At 55.7% G+C, this 17,678-nt stretch overlaps 1 protein-coding gene across 1 annotated transcript in view; it reads left to right on the top strand.

The window, feature by feature from the left end:
* LOC133352070 (E3 ubiquitin-protein ligase RNF220-like) overlaps positions 1 to 17,678 on the top strand; it is a 119,090-nt gene that overhangs the window by 18,914 nt on the left and 82,498 nt on the right. Inside the window, 1 exon segment of the mRNA XM_061567809.1 lies at positions 3,121 to 4,124. Within this exon segment, the coding sequence (XP_061423793.1) occupies positions 3,305 to 4,124 (820 nt within the window). The 5' untranslated portion in view covers positions 3,121 to 3,304.

Below are 17,678 nucleotides of genomic sequence, written 5' to 3'. Positions count from 1 at the left end.
CACACACTCCATACACTACACACACACACACTCCATATACTACACACACCACACTACACACCCCACACACACTCCATACACTACACACACCACACTACACACCCCACACACTCCATACACTACACACACCACACGCACACCTCACACATACTCCATACACTACACACCACACTACACACACACTCCATACACTACACACACCACACACACACTCCATACACTACACACACCACACACACACCACACACACCCCACACACACACCCCACATTACACACCCCACACACCACACACACCCCACATTACACACCCCACACACACACCCCACACACACACCACACACACACACCCCACACACACACCACACACACACCCCACATTACACACCCCACACACACACCCCACACACACCCCACACACACACCACACACACACCCCACATTACACACCCCACACACACACCCCACACACACACCCCACACACACACCCCACACACACACCCCACACTACACACACGCAGCCACACGGCCACGCTGCACGTGCCCAGCAGCAGCAGAAGCGGCAGTGGCTGTCAAGTTACACGCGCGGGGGTTGTTGTTGTTGTGGGGAGCGGTGGTGGAGCGGTTAGCGCGCTGCAGCTACGAACCCGGCCACCCGGGTTCGACTCCCGCTCGGGGCCATCAAAAACACCGGTGACGATTACTTGAACCGGTCGTGGGCCACCCCTAGGTCAACTCGGCCTCAAACGAGTAGCTGGTGCAACGTGTAAACATCGCCACTGGGAGAGACAAAGGCGGCCGGGCGTGGTTGTAGGCCACCCACTACCCCCTCGCGTGCCGTGCCGGCCTTCAAAGGTGCTCGCTAACAGCACTTGCCCCTACAGTCTGTGAAGGCTACACGGGGGATCTTTGTCTTTGACGGGCCGACGCATCGCGTCCACCCCCTCGCAGGTCCAGCAAGGCAGCACGGCCGTGGTTGGTGGTGGTTAGTGGTGGTGAGGGTGGTGGTGAGGGTGAGGCTGAGATGTGGTTAGCGAGGGGTGCGTGTGTGGTGAGAGTGAGAGTGTGGGTGAGAGGCGAGCTGTGGTCAGAGTGAGACCTTGGTTAGGCTGTGATGCGTGTCGCGTGTGCTGTGCTTAGTGCGGTTGGAGTGTGGTTGGAGAGTGGTTGGAGAGTGGTTGGAGGGTGGTTGAAGGGTGGTTGGAGGGTGGTTGGAGAGTGGTTGGAGAGTGGTTGGAGAGTGGTTGGAGTGTGGTTGGAGAGTGGTTGGAGTGTGGTTGGAGAGTGGTTGGAGAGTGGTTGGAGGGCGGTTGGAGAGCGGTTGGAGGGTGGTTGAAGGGTGGTTGGAGGGTGGTTGGAGGGTGGTTGGAGGGTGGTTGGAGGGTGGTTGAAGGGTGGTTGGAGAGCGGTTGGAGAGTGGTTGGAGGGTGGTTGGAGGGCGGTTGGAGAGTGGTTGGAGGGCGGTTGGAGAGTGGTTGGAGGGCGGTTGGAGTGTGGTTGGAGAGCGGTTGGAGGGCGGTTGGAGTGTGGTTGGAGAGCGGTTGGAGGGTGGTTGAAGGGTGGTTGGAGGGCGGTTGGAGTGTGGTTGGAGAGTGGTTGGAGGGTGGTTGGAGGGCGGTTGGAGGGCGGTTGGAGTGTGGTTGGAGAGTGGTTGGAGGGTGGTTGGAGTGTGGTTGGAGGGTGGTTGGAGAGCGGTTGGAGGGCGGTTGGAGTGTGGTTGGAGAGCGGTTGGAGGGTGGTTGAAGGGTGGTTGGAGGGTGGTTGGAGGGTGGTTGGAGGGTGGTTGGAGGGTGGTTGGAGGGTGGTTGGAGGGTGGTTGGAGGGTGGTTGGAGAGTGGTTGGAGTCTGGCTCGCGTGCAGTGTTGGCTGCGGCCCCTGAGTGAGAGGTGACACGCTCCTCCGCTCCATTCGTGACTGGCTCGTGACTGCACACCCGTTGAGACGAGTGTGCGTGGCTGTTCCTTAGCAAACACAGAGTGACTGTTGGTGTCATCGAACTGTGACTGTCCCATCAAGAGCGTGACTGATTAACACATGACGGTGTGACCACGCGTACATTTCCGATTAAACGTGACCAGACCTGTGATTAACGCGTCGCTATCCCTGTAATCCAGATGTGACTATGAATGATACATGGCTCTCCGTGTGCGACTTTGTACGGTGTTCACGTTCTGTAAAATTACATAAACGCAGCGATCATTTCAGCGAGTGTGCCTCTCGGCTTATGGCCTTAGGCTACCAGTCACATGCCTACATGCCTACTCCAGTCTAGCAGTTGACCTGGAACATTTTCAGCGCAGAATGAATCCCCTGCATAAATGTAGACAAGCACTAGCCACGTGTACGTCCTTTGAACGTGACCGTCCGTCCTTCCCAGCCAGCCAGCAAAACTTTTGTTTCATGGAATATAGTATGACGCAGTACACATACACACCAATGTGCCTACGCATCACACAAGTACACGCAAAAATATACAGAGTCGCAGACAACTTGGCCAAAATATATTCACACGCTCATGAACCACACGTTGTACCAGCGGAGTGTCTCCGCAGCGCGCGTGTACACATGTATGTATGTGCACACACACACACACACCAGTGTATCTGCGTTCATTCGCGCTCATTGTGGATGTTCTAACCTCGTCACGGCAGGGTCTGGTTTAAGCGACGGTCGGTGAAATCACCTTGCGCGACGACTCGTCTCGGGTCGGGTGACAGGAGCGAGGCTCGTGAGCGTGGCGCTGATGGATTCCGAGCAGATGTTTAGCCGCGTTGGAACCGCGCTCGTCTTAATTAAACCCCGGCCCGCGCCGCGGCGGGGGCTTCGGAGGAGCGCGCCGGTGATCGCCGGGATGGCTGTGCCCTCCCGGCGATCCCAGCCCCGGCGCGGGAAGGTGACTACGGAGGCGAATTACACCGGTAATGGCACGGTGGCAATTTTGGAAGGATCAATTTTCAACAAAACACTTCTGTCATATCTCGGGATATGGCTATAGATTTTAAATCATCAGCCAGCCTGCTTTACAACAAGATTTACAGATGCATTACAGGACGCGGTAATGAGTCGGACATCAGGAGCTGAATTTTCTCTCCCCTTTTCTCGCTCGTGTGTCAAAACACAGGACCCGGCGCCAGCGTAGGGGGCCGGCTCGGGCGATGGTTTCCGCGTGATCCACGGCAGCCCGTCCACCCCCCGTTCCCCCCCACCCGGGCGTCCACCCCCCACCCGCGCGCCAGCGTCCGCCGCCAGCACCGCCGTCGCGAGCCAGAAAGACGCGCGGACGGACGGACGAGGGCGCGCGCTAAATGCGTGAGAGCGGCACGAGCGTGGGAGCGACGCGGGAGCCCAGCCCCGAGGAGACGTTCCGCATGGACCTGCAGCGCGGGGCGGCGGCGGCGGCCGCGTTCCGCATGGAGAACGCGGCCTACCTGCAGGGCCCGCTCACCTCCCCCACCGCGCTCATGGTGCTCGCCTCCACGGCCGACACGGGCCGCGCCGAGCAGCAGCAGCGCGCGTTCGCCGCGGTGGCCGCCGAGAAAGAGGCCGCCGCCGCCGCCGTGCACATCCCCTTCTCCAATGGCTCCTATGCCTTCGCCTCGCTCTACCACCGGCCCGCCGTCGCCATGGCCGGCTACGGCACGCGCGAGTTCCCGCCCCCGGGCCTGCTCCACCTGCACCCGCAGTTCGCGACGGCGCCGCCGCCGGGCCTCGGCCTGCTCGGCCACGGCGGCGTCGGCGCCTTCCGGCCGTTCGCCTCGCCCGGCGACGACCGAGACGGCTCCAACGGGGCCTCCGGCGGTGGAGGCAACGGCGGCGGCGGGGGCTGCGGCTACCATCAGTCGGCGTTCACGCCCGCCAAGCGACTCAAGGGCGTGCTGGCGCAGGCCGAGGCGGAGGGGGCGGCCGCGGCCGCGGCGGCCGCGGCGGCCGCGGCGGCGGCGCTGCACTTGCGCTTCTCGGAGCCGGAGGAGTACGGGCCGGCGCACCCGTCCCTGCCGCACCCTGCCCACAGCCGGCCCTCGGCGTCGCCCGGCAGCCTCAAGCTGGAGGAGCACAGCAAAATGGCGTTCACGGTGGCCGGCCTCGTCGCGTCCGACCGGGACGGGCTGCCCAGCCCCCAAGAAGGTGAGAGGTCGCGGTTGACGAGAGGTTGACGAGCGGCTGCCGAGCGGCGTGAGTGCCTTGGTCCTGGAGGCCGTGCCGGGAGACTTGGCTGAGCACCGCACGAGTGGAAGTGGCGCACGGCCGCTCGTGGAAGTTTAGCGTCGCGCGACAGTCGGCCCTTGGCTGCCTTTGGAGGCATCGATCGCCAACGAATATGAGAGGAGAGATTTGAGCTCATGGAAGCCATGGCTAATGGTGATCACCATCATGATGATGAGGAGGAATAGAGCCTTTCACTTTAAAACACATTTGTAAAGTCCTTATTTCTGTACGAATGTGAAAAGTTTGTTTTCAAAGTACATCTGGAATCGAAAATGCAGCATAAATGGATGTTGTTTTGTATTAAACTAGTAACCACCTTTTTTTGTCGAACGTATTGAAGCGCCGAGCATTTTATTTACGTTCATATAAATGTAGATTTTAGTGTCACCTGAAGAGTAAAAAAAATAAAAATCGGTGCCAATTTTATCCGACGTTTGTTGAGTGCGGAGAGAACTTGTTAAGGAAACGGATCATTCTGGCATCCGTTCGGCGTCGCGGCGCGTCATCGACCAAGGACTCGGCTGCAGCTTCCCACTGAGGGCCTTGAGTGCTTGTTCCTGTTTGTAAATCGAGGAAATCTATCTGGGCTAATCTTAGCCACTTCGCGCACACCGGCAGGAAAGCCGGAGCACGCGGGGGGTTCGCCCGCCTGTGGGAACGCGATCCCGCGCACCGCACCGCGTGCCAGCCGCTCCGCTCCGCTCCGCTCCTCATCCTCCTCCTCTCGCTGCTTTTATCGGCGGATCGCGCATGACACGCGGCGCGACACCGCTAACCGCTTCGCGCTGTCAATCACCGCCGCCGTTCCCCGGCGTGGGTTGCGATCGATCGGGGCACCAAAGCAGCTTCGGGGTGTCGCGCGTTTCGCCCGCGACAGAGAGATCCATCCGAGTCGTGTTGCGCGCGACCGGTGGATTTTGAGTTTCTCTCTCTTCTCGCCGGCGAACTTCGACCGACGTGCCAGGAAGCGCCGCCCGCTCGGCCCCCTCGCGAGAGGGATGCGGAACTCGGCTGGAGAAGCGGGAGGCGCGGGGGTGGTGGGGGGCCGGGCCCACGCAACGAGACGGCTCCATTGATTGCGGCGCAGCGCCGACTCGGCAATTACAGCGGTGGCTCAGAGAAATCGCGGCACGGAGATTTTGTTTTCCAATTTGTTGGGCCGGGGAGCGGAACGGCGCAATTCGCTACGGGCGGCATTTTGCTGCTTGTGACGGTGGTGGGTGGGTGGGGGGGGTGGGAGATGCGTTGGGTGACAGGACACGGGAGTTTGGCCGGTGGGGGGTGGCTGAGGGGGGGGGGGGTGTTTGGTTGTGTGTGTGGAGGGTGGTGGGGGAGAGGAAGACACGAACACTGAATTTGGTTCCCACTCAGCCATTTCCTCACTGCTTTCAGAATGTTGACTTCCAGCCCGCGGCCCCCAATCCTCCCCACTAGCTTCCCTTCCTTCGCACAGAGAAAGACAGAATCTCATGAAACCCAGTGGCTGGCAGCAGGAAAGACCATAGCCTTTGATCTAGCAGATGGTCGTGATGATTCTAAAACAAACCTTTTTTTAAAGCGTCTTCCTCGCTCACAAAACAGCCCTTTGTCCGGTTGCCAGGCCCCTTCCTTACGTGATGCTCTTCCTTTATCCACCAGCCGTGGCCGAGCGTGCCGTGTCCCATCCCCCAGACGCCACTTCCCCGTGAGCCGGAGGAAGTTCGTTACATCCCCGGTGCCCCTCGCGCTCGCTCGCTCGCTCGCTCGAGCCTCCGCGATGCTTTATCCATACGGCGGAGGCACGCATCCCTCCTCTCGTTTTATTTAATCTATTTGTGGTTATTTATTTATTTATTCACAGTTCACCCCCCCCAAAGAAAACCTCCAGGCCGCCGGGCCGCGGTCTCGGTGGTGAGGACGGCTGCTGAACGCATCGTGTTTTGCTTTAATTTAAAACTCCGGCTCGCCACTTCCTTTCTTTTATATCTAAAAATATGGCCAACTTCAAAAGCACAGCAGTGGGCTCCGTTAAACTCATTATAAATGCCCGGGCCACGGCCGCTGCCACGTTTGGCCGTGCGGGGCCTGTGCCGAGACGTGCGACCGGAACCACGTCGTCGGCGCGGACCCACGACGTTGGCGAACGCGCCCAGGGAGACCCGGGGATACGGGCCAGCTCGCCCCGCTGGCCGCACGGCCCGCGTCCGCTCCGTTGGGAGCCGGCTGGCCCCCTCTCCCGCCCCCCTTTATAGGCGAGGGTCGGCCCGCACTCGGGTGGTTTTAAACGGCGAGTAAATATCGGGCCGCGCGGGAAAAAATGCACTTAAACGCGTTTACGGGACGTGTTAAAGTTGGGCGGCTCGGTTTTTCCATATTAATCGCTCGGTAACGACCACATTCTTACACCGCTTGTCCTCCAGCAAAAGGGTAGCGCGGCGGGACAAGGGAGCTGAGAAGGCAGCTAGGAGATGGAGACGTTGGGCTGGCGAGGGAGGTTGGAGAGAGCAATGGGTTGGAGGCCGGTGAACGTGGGCTATGGGCTGGGCAATGGGAGGCAGAGGTGAGGGACTTGAGGCTGGGAGTTGGGCACTCGGAAGCTCCTGGCTGGAGACTCTGCAGCCAGGGGCTGCGGTCAGTGGGCGTCCACCGCGGAGACGGAGCGACGGAATTGGCTCACGTCCAGGTGCTAGGGTGGGTTGTCCGTCGGCGGACTGCGAAGGTGCCTTCATCCAGCGGTAGATTCATCACGGTGGATGATTACGATGGGGCTGGAATCTGGAAGCTGGAATGGGATCAGGGGGATAACCATTCATGCCAATTATTCATCCAGGAAAGCCCTCGCAGAGTCGTTTTTTCAGGAGGGTCCTGGCCACATCGGGAGGTTTGACCAAATCCATTTCACGAGTGTTTTGGCTTCACGTTGGAAGAAAACCGGTGAACCCCCCCCCCCTTCCACACAAGCCCCGGCAGCCACCCTCCAAGTTGGTTACCAACCAGACTCCAACCTGCTTCTTACACTTGAGATCTGGTCGCGGTAGGACGCACGCCACACCGGTTTGGTTGTAGGTTGGGGCCCTCGGTAGACGCCAGGCGACCCGCGGTGAGTTTGCACGAAGCGACCGAAGTGTTCCCCGAGCTCCAATTTGAATCTGGGTAAAGTTTAAGGGAGATTCTCACTCGAAGGCGTTTGCTGCGTTTGGGCCGCAGAGACGTGCAGAGGTCATGGCGGCCACAGGAGTCTGGGGGGGGGGGGGGGCAGCTAGCGAGCTCGGGTCTCGGAGGCCGGGAGGTGGCACGCCACGCCACGCATCGATTCGTCAAACAGTATCGACTCTTCAGCTCGCGCTTTGCACAAGCACGGAAGCGGCACGTGTCGGGGAATCAGATGTCCTTCCGTCCGTCGGTGTAATGCTCGCCGACGTGACGGGTTAACGTGGCAAGCCGCTCGAGGCCTTAAACTAAATAGATCGATTCCCAAGCTCGCGAATGCGTGCACGCATGCACAATGTCGCCGTGTAGAGTGGAGATTCAGTGTATGCAGCGTCACGGCGTTCTATGCGGTGGACAGTATCTATATATACGGCCTGCGAAGTAGTGTTCGAGGCGCGCTCGGGGCTGGGACAGTAACAGCAGCAGGAGGAGCAGGAGAAGCAGCAGCAGCAGGAGGCTGTGTGGGCCAAGAGCCATAAGCTCCGTGCAGGGGTCTGGAGGCGCGTCCTGGGGGTCGCGGGGGTCGCGGGGAGGATGAGGAGGAGGGGGTGTCGGGGGGGGGTGTCGGGGGGGGGTGTAGGAATTCCGCACGTGCGCGCAGGTGGCCCCATTACCCCCCCAATGCGCTCCCCCCCCCCCCGCTTCTCCCATCCCCCCCCCTCCCCCGCGCAGAGAGTGAACCGTGCCGCACCACCCACAAACAGCGCCGGGGTCCCCATCACCCCTCCCCCTCGCCCCTCCCCTCCTCCCCCTCGCCCCTCTCCTCCCTCCCCTCCTCCCCCTCCCCTCACCCCTCCCCCTCCCCTCACCCCTCCCCCTCCTCACCCCTCCCCCTCCTCCCCTCCCCCTCCTCCCCTCCCCCTCCTCCCCTCCCCCCTCCTCCTCCCCTCCCCCCTCTCCCCCTCCCCCTCCGCCCCCTCCTCCCCCCTCCCCCTCCCCTCCCTCCCTCCACACGGGGATGGGAGGTCCAAGTGTTCCACTGGCGTTACAGCGAGAGCGATCCGCGCTCCTGCTGCCACGCGAGGTGCTCCGTCTCCCCGCTCCGTGGCTCGACTTTACATGGCCATTGGCTCCCGCTGTGCGCGCTTCCTCCCCTCGTTCTGGTGAAACAATGGGGGCTTCGCTGGTCCTGCACCCCCCCACACACACAGCACCTTCCACCCCGAGGTTTTAAATATATCACCCCCTCCTCCTCCTGCCTCCACCACCACCAGCACCGCCACACCCCCCGAGTTGGTGACAAAGAGACACGGGGGCCGCAGCTGCGCTAATTGAATGATATTGCACCAATTCATGGGCTCTGCGGAAGAAGAGTGCGAGGCTGATGGATTGCGGCTGAGCGGGGAGGAGGGGGTGGAGGAGGTTGGGATACGTGCGGTCTCTATACACAACTAGAAAGTTATCTTCTTGGTTCTTTCGGTAAAGTCACGTAGAATGGAAATAATAAAATAATAAAAAATAAAACATGATAAAATAATTCTCGCGACGTTTTATTTTTATTATTTTATTATTTCCATTCTACGTGACTTTACCGAAAGATCCAAGAAGATGAATCCCTGCATTCACGAAAGCTTTAAATCTGAATAGAAAGTTATCTTTCGTTTCACCAGGTAAGGCCCACTGAGCCGAGTAACTCTATTTCAGAAGCGACCTGGCCACCACAGAATGATGATGGCCCGACGAAGTGGCTTATCGCGTGGAGATTTTGGGCAGACAAAGTTCCTGTATGTGGAGGGAACAACCGGAGGACCCGGAGACAAATCCACGCGACCATGGGGAGAGAGAGACACGCAAACTCTAAATATACAGCAGCAGGTGTCAGGGTCGCGATCGAACGAACCCACGACCACCTGTATACCAGGCGAGGTAGTTAACATCTCACCACAGTACCGTACTGTAAGCTGTAGTCTATGTATTACAGTATACACACCTGTAGTCCACGCAGTATCGATACAATCTATCTTATCTACATATGATATGTGCAGTATATGCAGTACCCATTGCACTGCAATTTATCTATATATAAAAGAGAAATTTGTGAATATGTATGTTAGAAATGTTTAGCATACTTCCCGACATGCAACAAACTTGAAATTTGGCACGTGGGTAGTTTCCAGACTGTACACAATGGAAAAAGTGTAAAAATAGACTTTTGCACGGCAAGTGAGCGGTGACGTCACATCTGTGATGTCACCCGAATGTGGCAGCGTCACGCAGCGTGCTTGCTGACGTCACGCACCCCTCCCCCACCCTCCGCGTAGGCCGTGTGTTAATCCAAGACAAGAATCCAAGTCTCGGGCAAAGCCGGGTAGTAAAGCCAGTGTAGTATATGTAGCGTCTATGCTACATATACTACACAGTCTGTGCAGTATGAATTGAGTTGATTTGGTATAACCAGTATCTGGACAATCTCTACAGAATACATATAGTCTACGTCAGGGGTCGGCAACCAAAATAACAAGAAGAGCCATTTCTTTCCAATTCGGTACAAAATTCAGTATTTCAAGAGCCGCAATGCATCTGAGTACATACTGTACATACGTACATATCGTCAAGAAGCAGCCCGTAAAGAGCCGCATGCGGCTCCGGAGCCGTAGGTTGCCGACCCCTGGTCTACGTAGTATACTTAATTCGATTAAAGCATTGATGTTTTAACACTGATGCATGCAGCGTCTGTGCATGGCTGTCGGGGCCACGTGAATCTATTACACAGCATAAGCAAATTGAAACGTATCAAATCAAGCTTACACGCGTGATTCAGAGCAGTTATCCTCAGCATAATGATCAATTTGTAATCGTTACATCCCTAAGATACTCACCGATGCAGTGTTGTCCCAGGTGGCTCCACACAAGTTTCAAACTTTGCTCATGAGTGTCATAAAAATACCGTCGAAAGCGCTACTTCTCGTTGCGCTGTAGGCACATCACTGCAACGATGTCTGACGTGCGGTTGCAGTTGCCCATTTGCTCGAGATGTTCACGGCGGAGGAAACCGGAGAAAATACATAGACGCGCGAGGGGGCAATACGCTATCCCCAGTACAGATGGAAACAGATGGAGAACAGTCCACTTGCCGCACCGCCTTCTCCTGGCGAGCCAGGGTACGGCACCTCCTCGGAGTTCATATTCTTAGGTTTTTTCGGTAAAGTCACGTAGGTAAAAAATTTAAATCTTCTATCATGTGCACCAACAGGTGCTTGTGCACAAACAGGTCCACGGACACGTACACCTCGTGTTCTCTTTTAGCCCCGCCCCCCCCCCCAATACGTTCCATTCATTGGCTACCACATTCTGATAAGCTCCCCCCCCCTCCCCCCCCAACTTGTATTTAAGAACTTGCATCTTGGAATCCCTGCCTCACTTGATACAGCGAATCTGGCTGTGACGGTCCCACCTGATGACGGAGACTTGTGTTGCCTCCGAAACGTCGTGATTTTAATTTTATTTTTTATTTTACTTTTATTAATTTTAATTTTTTACCTACGTGACTTTACCGAAAAAACCTAAGAATATGAATCGTTGCAGTCACGAAAGCTTCAAATCTAGAACCTCCTCGGAGCCCACTCGAATGGAATTTGACAACATTTGTGCGGTGACCATCGTCCGGCCAAAAGGGAACCGATGGCGTTGCCGAACCTGCCGATCGGTGTCGGTGACGTCCCGACGCGAGCCTTGCTGCGATGCTCGGCGCGAGCGCGCCAGGCTGCCAACCGCACGACGACTGTCGATTTAGAGCTCCGCGTGTTGACACCAACACAATAAGCCGACCTCCTAATTAATGACGTGCTCTGGGGACAAGCCAGACGGATAATTGAATTTCGCGTTAGATATGTTACCTACGTAGCCATGTATATTTCGACGCAGTATGCTGTGTAGAACGGCGGCACGGCTGTCGAGTGTGCAGGCGGTGCAACTGCGCTGGGGCCCACGGTTGTCCCTTCGAACCGGTAACGCGTGTGTTTCACAAACTGGTTTCTCAACTGTGTTCGTGTGTACAAGTGTGGTCGTGTGTTAGTGTGTACAGCTTTCGTAGTGTGTACAATTGTGTTAGCATGGACAGATCTGTTCGGTGTGATGGTGTACAAGTTTTATGGGTAGGAACCTCCTGGTTACACCAGCCCACAGAGGATTATTGTGTCCGTCGTGCAGGGAGGGGCTGAGTAGGGAGGGAGGGGATGGGTGGGGAGGGGATAGTGGGGAGGGGAGGGTGGGGAGGGTCTGGGTGGGGAGGGTGGGGAGGGGCTGGGTGGGGAGGGTGGGGCTGGGTGGGGGGTGGGAGGGGTGGGGCTGGGTCGGGAAGAGCTGGTCACCCCGTGGTGCCCTTATAAAATTCAACGTTTAACCTACTCACGCCAGCTTGTGCCCGCCCTTACAGTCGGGCATATTTGCGGAATACACCACGCCGCCGTTGACCCTGGCCATTGACCGAGCAACCCAACGTTCCTACCAGCTCCCTTCGCAGGAATGTGTTGGTGATCTCATTCATAAGATTGCACAGGTGCGGTAGGTACCGTGAGCTAAGGGCGTGTTGATGCACTCACCTGCATTAGAGTGTACAAGTGTGTTAGAGTGTGCGGAGGTGCTCCAGAGATGATGGAGCGTCGAAATTAATGTTGGCCGATAACCAAGCTCGCTTGCACGAACAACAATAGAAATTTGTCAAACAACCGCGAAAAAAAAGGCTTACATTTAACTACGCGGCCGCAGAGAGCGTCCGATGCGTTTCTCTAAATCGACGGGACCGTCGCCTTTTGTGTAACCGCGCTTGTCGTGAGTTGCAACCGAGAAACCACCTCGTGAGTGGGCGCGTCGACGCACGCGTGTTCGATGCGTCAGTCCGAAAACTTTTTTTAGTTGTTGATTCCGCAAAACACGCCGCGCTGTGCGTACTTAATCGATTCATGAGATTATTGCCTTGATAAGCGTTAAACGCTCATAAAGTTTAGTGAGCGCGAGTGAGCTTTCAAAATGAGCGTTCGGAGGAGCGGTGTGCGGTAGTTCTAAAGGCCAATTAGTGTGCAGTTCTGCGAGCGCGAGCCGTAATAGCATCGTGCAGAATCCATCGTTGCGCGGTGAAACCAATTTAAAGGATTGGGGGGCAGGCAGTGGGGAGGGAGGGGAGCGGTGGTGGGGGGGGGGGGGAGCGGCTCGCCTGTGAAATGTTAACGCCACAAATGGAATTATTAGGGGATCAAAATTGAAGGCGCATTTCAGAATGTTGGGGCGGTCCGATTTGACGCGACACATTTCACAAGGACCACTCTAATAAGCATCTGTCAAACTGCAGCCTTCAAAGCGTCCACGGACCCAAGCAGTACAAAGTGCAACATTTATCTTCAAATGGGGGGTGAAAAAAAAAAAACCTCGTGCATTACATTTGTCAGAGTTGATAAAGACCGTGCTGTTGACACTGCGGCCTTGACACACACACAAAAAGGCTCGGGAGCACCCCCCTTTAAAAAAAAAAATTTGGTGAAAAATGTTTCTGACAAATTGCCTAAAATCCCCCGGAGCCGTAACCGGCAACCGTGCCCATCCCCGGGGGGCTCGGTGCTGCTGCCCTAACCTCCGTGGCGCGCCGGTGCCGAGCGCTACGCTTCCTCCTCCTCCGCGGGCCCGGCTGGCACGTGTCTGCTTGCGGAACGCCGTTCAACGAACCCCGCCGTGCCGGTGCCGCTTGCGCCGAGGCTCCGGGGCTGCGGGGGATGAGAGTGGAGGCGGTGCGGTGCTCCCGCTGGAGGTCGGTGTGCGTGCCACGGCGTGTGTGTGTGCACGCGTGTGTGTGTGTGTGTGCACGTGTATGTGTGTGTGCACGTGTGTGTGTGTGCACGTGTGTGTGTGGCGTGTGTGTGTGTGCCGTGGCGTGTGTGTGTGTGCGTGCCGTGACGTGTGTGTGTGTGCACGTGTGTGCGTGCCGTGGCGTGTGTGTGTGTGCACGTGTGTGCGTGCCGTGGCGTGTGTGTGTGTGTGCACGTGTGTGCTTGACGTGACGTGTGTGTGTGTGCGCGCACGTGTACACATTGTGTGTGTCTGTATCGTGAGTTGATCAAATGAGTCGAATCTTTACGCTGTGGTTGGTGCACGGTGCTGCGAACTTTGATCATCGGCGCTTGATTCCATGACTAAACGACGTCTTCACTGACCTGGGCCTCTGCAAGGTCGACTCGGCGTAAAATGAGTGGTGTCGTGTGTAAGCATCAACATTGGGAATACAAATGTGGCCTGGCCTAGTGCTGGCCACGCAACCCCGCTAATGCACCGTCTTGGCCTCCGTCGGTGCTCGCCAACAGCACTTGCCCCAAAAGCCTGTAAAAGGCTACGCGGAGGATCTTTGTTTTCATATTGGTGTGTGTGTGTGTACGTGCTTAGTGTACGTGCGTGCCTTGCGTCCAGACGTGCGTGAGTTATCCAGTGTGCACGTAGTTACAGGAGGGTGCAACGCACAAAGCTAAACGCCTCTTACGTTGCAGCTACTCGCGCTGAGGGTTTGCACGCCGCCCCACTCCGGCTTGAAGCATCGTCAGCGAGACACAGACTCTCAAGTGACTTTCAGGAGCGCTTCAGTGAGGTTGCTGTGGTGTGCACCCCTTACTTTTATTAACAACACGTATACACGAACCTCCTCCGCTCTGTCTCCACTTATGAATAAAATATTGTTTAGCCATCGGCCCTGTTTGCTTGCTTAAGCAAATGCTGCAGGATGATATTGGTCTGCGAAGCCAGCAGGCCGCTAATCAAAACACGACTTAAAGCTTTCGTGACTGCAGGAATTCATATGCTTTGGGTCTTTCGGTAAAGTCACGTAGATGGGTTCAAAGAAAATAACAAAAAACGAAAACTACGACGTTTCGATCGCAACACAAGCGGTCGAAACGTAATTTTTGTTATTTTTTTTTTACCTATCTACGTGACTTTACCTAAAGACCCAAAGAGTAATCGAAACATGTTTTGTTTTTGTGTGGAGACACAGAACAGAGTTCTGTGCGTATGTATTTTGAACTTCTTTCGCACCGTACGTAGGCAACCGTGCTAATTGGAGGTGTGGGGGAAGGACGACACGAAAATCAGTAGACGCTGTTACCCACAATGCTGCAGTCATGTAAAATAATAATAAAAACAAACGATCTATAACACGTGCGTATTTCGCGATCCGGACGCATCGTTCGATTGACGACCGGCAACTCGGAGGTGCGGAGCCGGAGAATGTGTACCGTGTCCTTGATTCGACGGGGAGCGGATGTGCCACGAGGCGCCGCGACGGAGCCCGCACGCCTTTCTCGAGGACGCGGTCGCCCAGTCGAGAATGTCGATCCCAAAGTGGCACCGATGGCACCGAGCATTTTCAGATGATTTGAGAGACCCATGGCGGAGCTCGTGGCGAGAAGCGACACCGTGGTTAATCTGCTGCCTGGTGCCAAGGAAAAAGAGCTGCAGATTTCGCCAACGTTTAACAGGAGGTGACCAATGCTGTTAGGTGGAGGTACAACTGGCCAGATTGAGTGGGCCGTGACAGGGGGGTTGGAGTGGAGTGCGATCGAGTCTCGTCAGCGTAGGAGTGCCAGATAACGCCGTGGTTGTCGGTGAGGTGAGCAATTGTGGAGATGTCGACAGAGCATGCTCAAAGGCCCAGGATGCATCCCTGAGGTCGCCTTGCAGTGGACGTCATGACTGGGGTTGAGGCCTTATCGTGGGTTTTCGTACCTCGAACCTGTCATGGCAATCTTGTGACCGGTGCACGGTGGGTTTGCACCTGAACTTCACTGGACAATCTTTCACTCACTAGCGCAGCGACAAATGCGTGTGGGACAGCCCAGGACACACGGGCGAGATGTTTATCTTCAAGACAAGATCCGTTTGCGTGAGGGTCTGCTCTTCCTTATCATCTTTCCGCTCAGCCAATCGATGCTTGCCTGCGAGCTTGCACCTCTTTGTGGAGCACGTGTTAGCGTGTGTTGCGCTACGAACCCGGAGGCCCGCGTTCGATTCCCGCTTACAGTCAACACCAGTGACAAATGTCTGAACTGGTCAACTCGGCCTTAAACGAGTTACCAAGCATCAGCACTGGTGGCAGGGGGCAAGCGTGGCGTTAGTCATACTGCTAACTGCCTCTTGTGTGGTTTCCACTTTAGGAGCTGCTTGCTAACGGCACTTGCCCTTATGGCCTGTATGACTTAACGGGGGACCTTTGTCTTTTTTGTTTGTGGGCGAGTGAGTGGGTGTGTGTGCGCGTGTGTTGGGAATGCTTGTGTGTGTGAGAATTTATGTGGGTGTCTACATGTGCGTGCGTGTGTGTGTACATGTGTGCATGTGTCCATGTCAGTGTGTGCTCGCATGTGTGGTGGCGTGTGTGTGTGTGGGGAATGGCGGCGCAGTGATTAGCACACCGCACTACATACGAGGCGATCCCAGTTTGATTCCTGCATATGGACTGGTCCTGGGCCTCACCTATATCGACTCAGCCTTAAATGAGTACCTGGTGCGGTATATAAACACCAGCATATTGGGGAGGCAAAGATGGCCAGGAATGGTGCTGGCCAGATCATGCTGTCGTGCATTAATAGGTGCTCGCTAACAGCACTTGCCCCAACAGTTTGCTCAGGCTATAGGGCGATCTTTGTTTTGTTTCTGTGCGTGTGCGCATATACACGTGTGCGCACTCGCATTTGTTTGTGTGCGCATGCACATGTGTTAGGGTGTGTGTGTGTGTGCATGAATGCACGTGCGTGTGCACGTTTGCGCGAATGTTGCTTGCGTGCGCGTGTTTGTGTTGCTCGCTCGGAAAAAATGTCCTCCCAGGGAGGTGTGCTGGAAGGTGCCTCCCCGCGCTCATAAAAAGGAAGGCTCTGCTCTGTTCTGTTGGCTCTGGGGTAGGGGGCAGCGGGGTGGTGGGGGGGGGGGGGACAGAAGGGTGGGGGGCTTTGGGGAGGGGAGGGAACCACGTAGGGAAAAAAAGCGATCGTATCCACGTCGCTCCGTGTGTGGGTTTCGTTTTCAGCCCCCTACAATTCTGGCAGTATTCGGCGAAAAAAAACCTCTGACAACAGATTTACAATTTGCTCCTCTGTGAAGTCGCGTTATTGAGGCCCTAAATTCGAACAAGAATTCCTTTATGCGGTCCCCGGTGAAATTTTACTGGAGCTGGCCGATCTGCCACCGCGCATTACGCTTACTTTGGTGCCTCTTTCATTAAATATAATCCAGATACACTCCTCCAAGTTTTGCGTTTCGCTTTTAATTAAATTAAATATTCTATTAGGGTAAATGTAAACCTGAAAATTTGAAAATGATTAAGGAAAACGTTTGAAAAGAAGTTATATGTATTTTCTTTTTTCCAGTTTGAAAGAAGCTGGCTTTTTCACTCGCCAGCTTCGGGGCAAAAACATTTTTACAAGGAAACAAAGCGAAACAAAACAAAATATCTCGCGCATGAAAACAATTACTCGTGTCCAAGTGCTCGCGGTGATCTGACAAAACGATTCCATCGCTGCCACGTCTCCTGACTGTGTAATGGTTCGAATGTTTCATAACCCGTTCGGGCATCCCCAAGGGCTGTCGGGGGGGAGTGTGTTGCAGTATTTCAAAGAGACCTCGATAATTTGGATGCAAATTGAATGTTCTTTTTTCCATCCACCATTGACCACATACACGGCCTCAATAGGATTCTCGAAAAAGACCGGTGAGTGTCAAATTCACACTATTCCTGGCTTTTGTAGGCCACGGAAAGGCAAAATCGATTAGGTGGAAACCAGTGCAGTCGCTCGAACTCTCACGCACCAAACTGTTAAGTCGACGTTGTGAAAACCACTTTAAAGAGATGGAACCGTTTACACCGAGATTGTATGACGATAGCAACAAATTATAATTCGGAAAAGGAGATGCGATCTCGTTGAGGATATCCACGGCAACGTTCGAAGATATCTTCCCCAAAATTTGATCGCGGTGAAGGAAACATCACGAGCGTGGCACGAGAGGCGAAGGGTGCGCGGAGGAGAAGCGTGGGGACGAGGTCCACGCTGACAACGACACCGAGAAGTCAGGAAGGAGGAGCACACGGCTCTGAGGGTAAAACACAAATCGACACGTCACGTCGGAGAGACGCTGGCCGATGGTTGAGACTGGCGACGGAACGGCAGCGGAGGGGAGGGAACGGGTCCCGGGGGGACGATCCACCGCGGAAATGTACGTACAGTGCATTGACCTTTTGCACTGTACGTAGCCAGCCGTGCTAATTAGACGTGCGGGGGAAGGACGGCAAAATAAACACATAAAGGAGTTGTTAGGAAA

The sequence above is a fragment of the Lethenteron reissneri genome, chromosome 39 (assembly GCF_015708825.2).
Source record: "Lethenteron reissneri isolate LAM-NWPU_2019-01 chromosome 39, ASM1570882v1, whole genome shotgun sequence".
Taxonomy (NCBI): Eukaryota; Metazoa; Chordata; class Hyperoartia; order Petromyzontiformes; family Petromyzontidae; genus Lethenteron; species Lethenteron reissneri.
The sequence above is the reverse complement of the archived record's forward strand: the minus strand, read 5'-3'. Positions and strand labels throughout refer to the sequence as shown.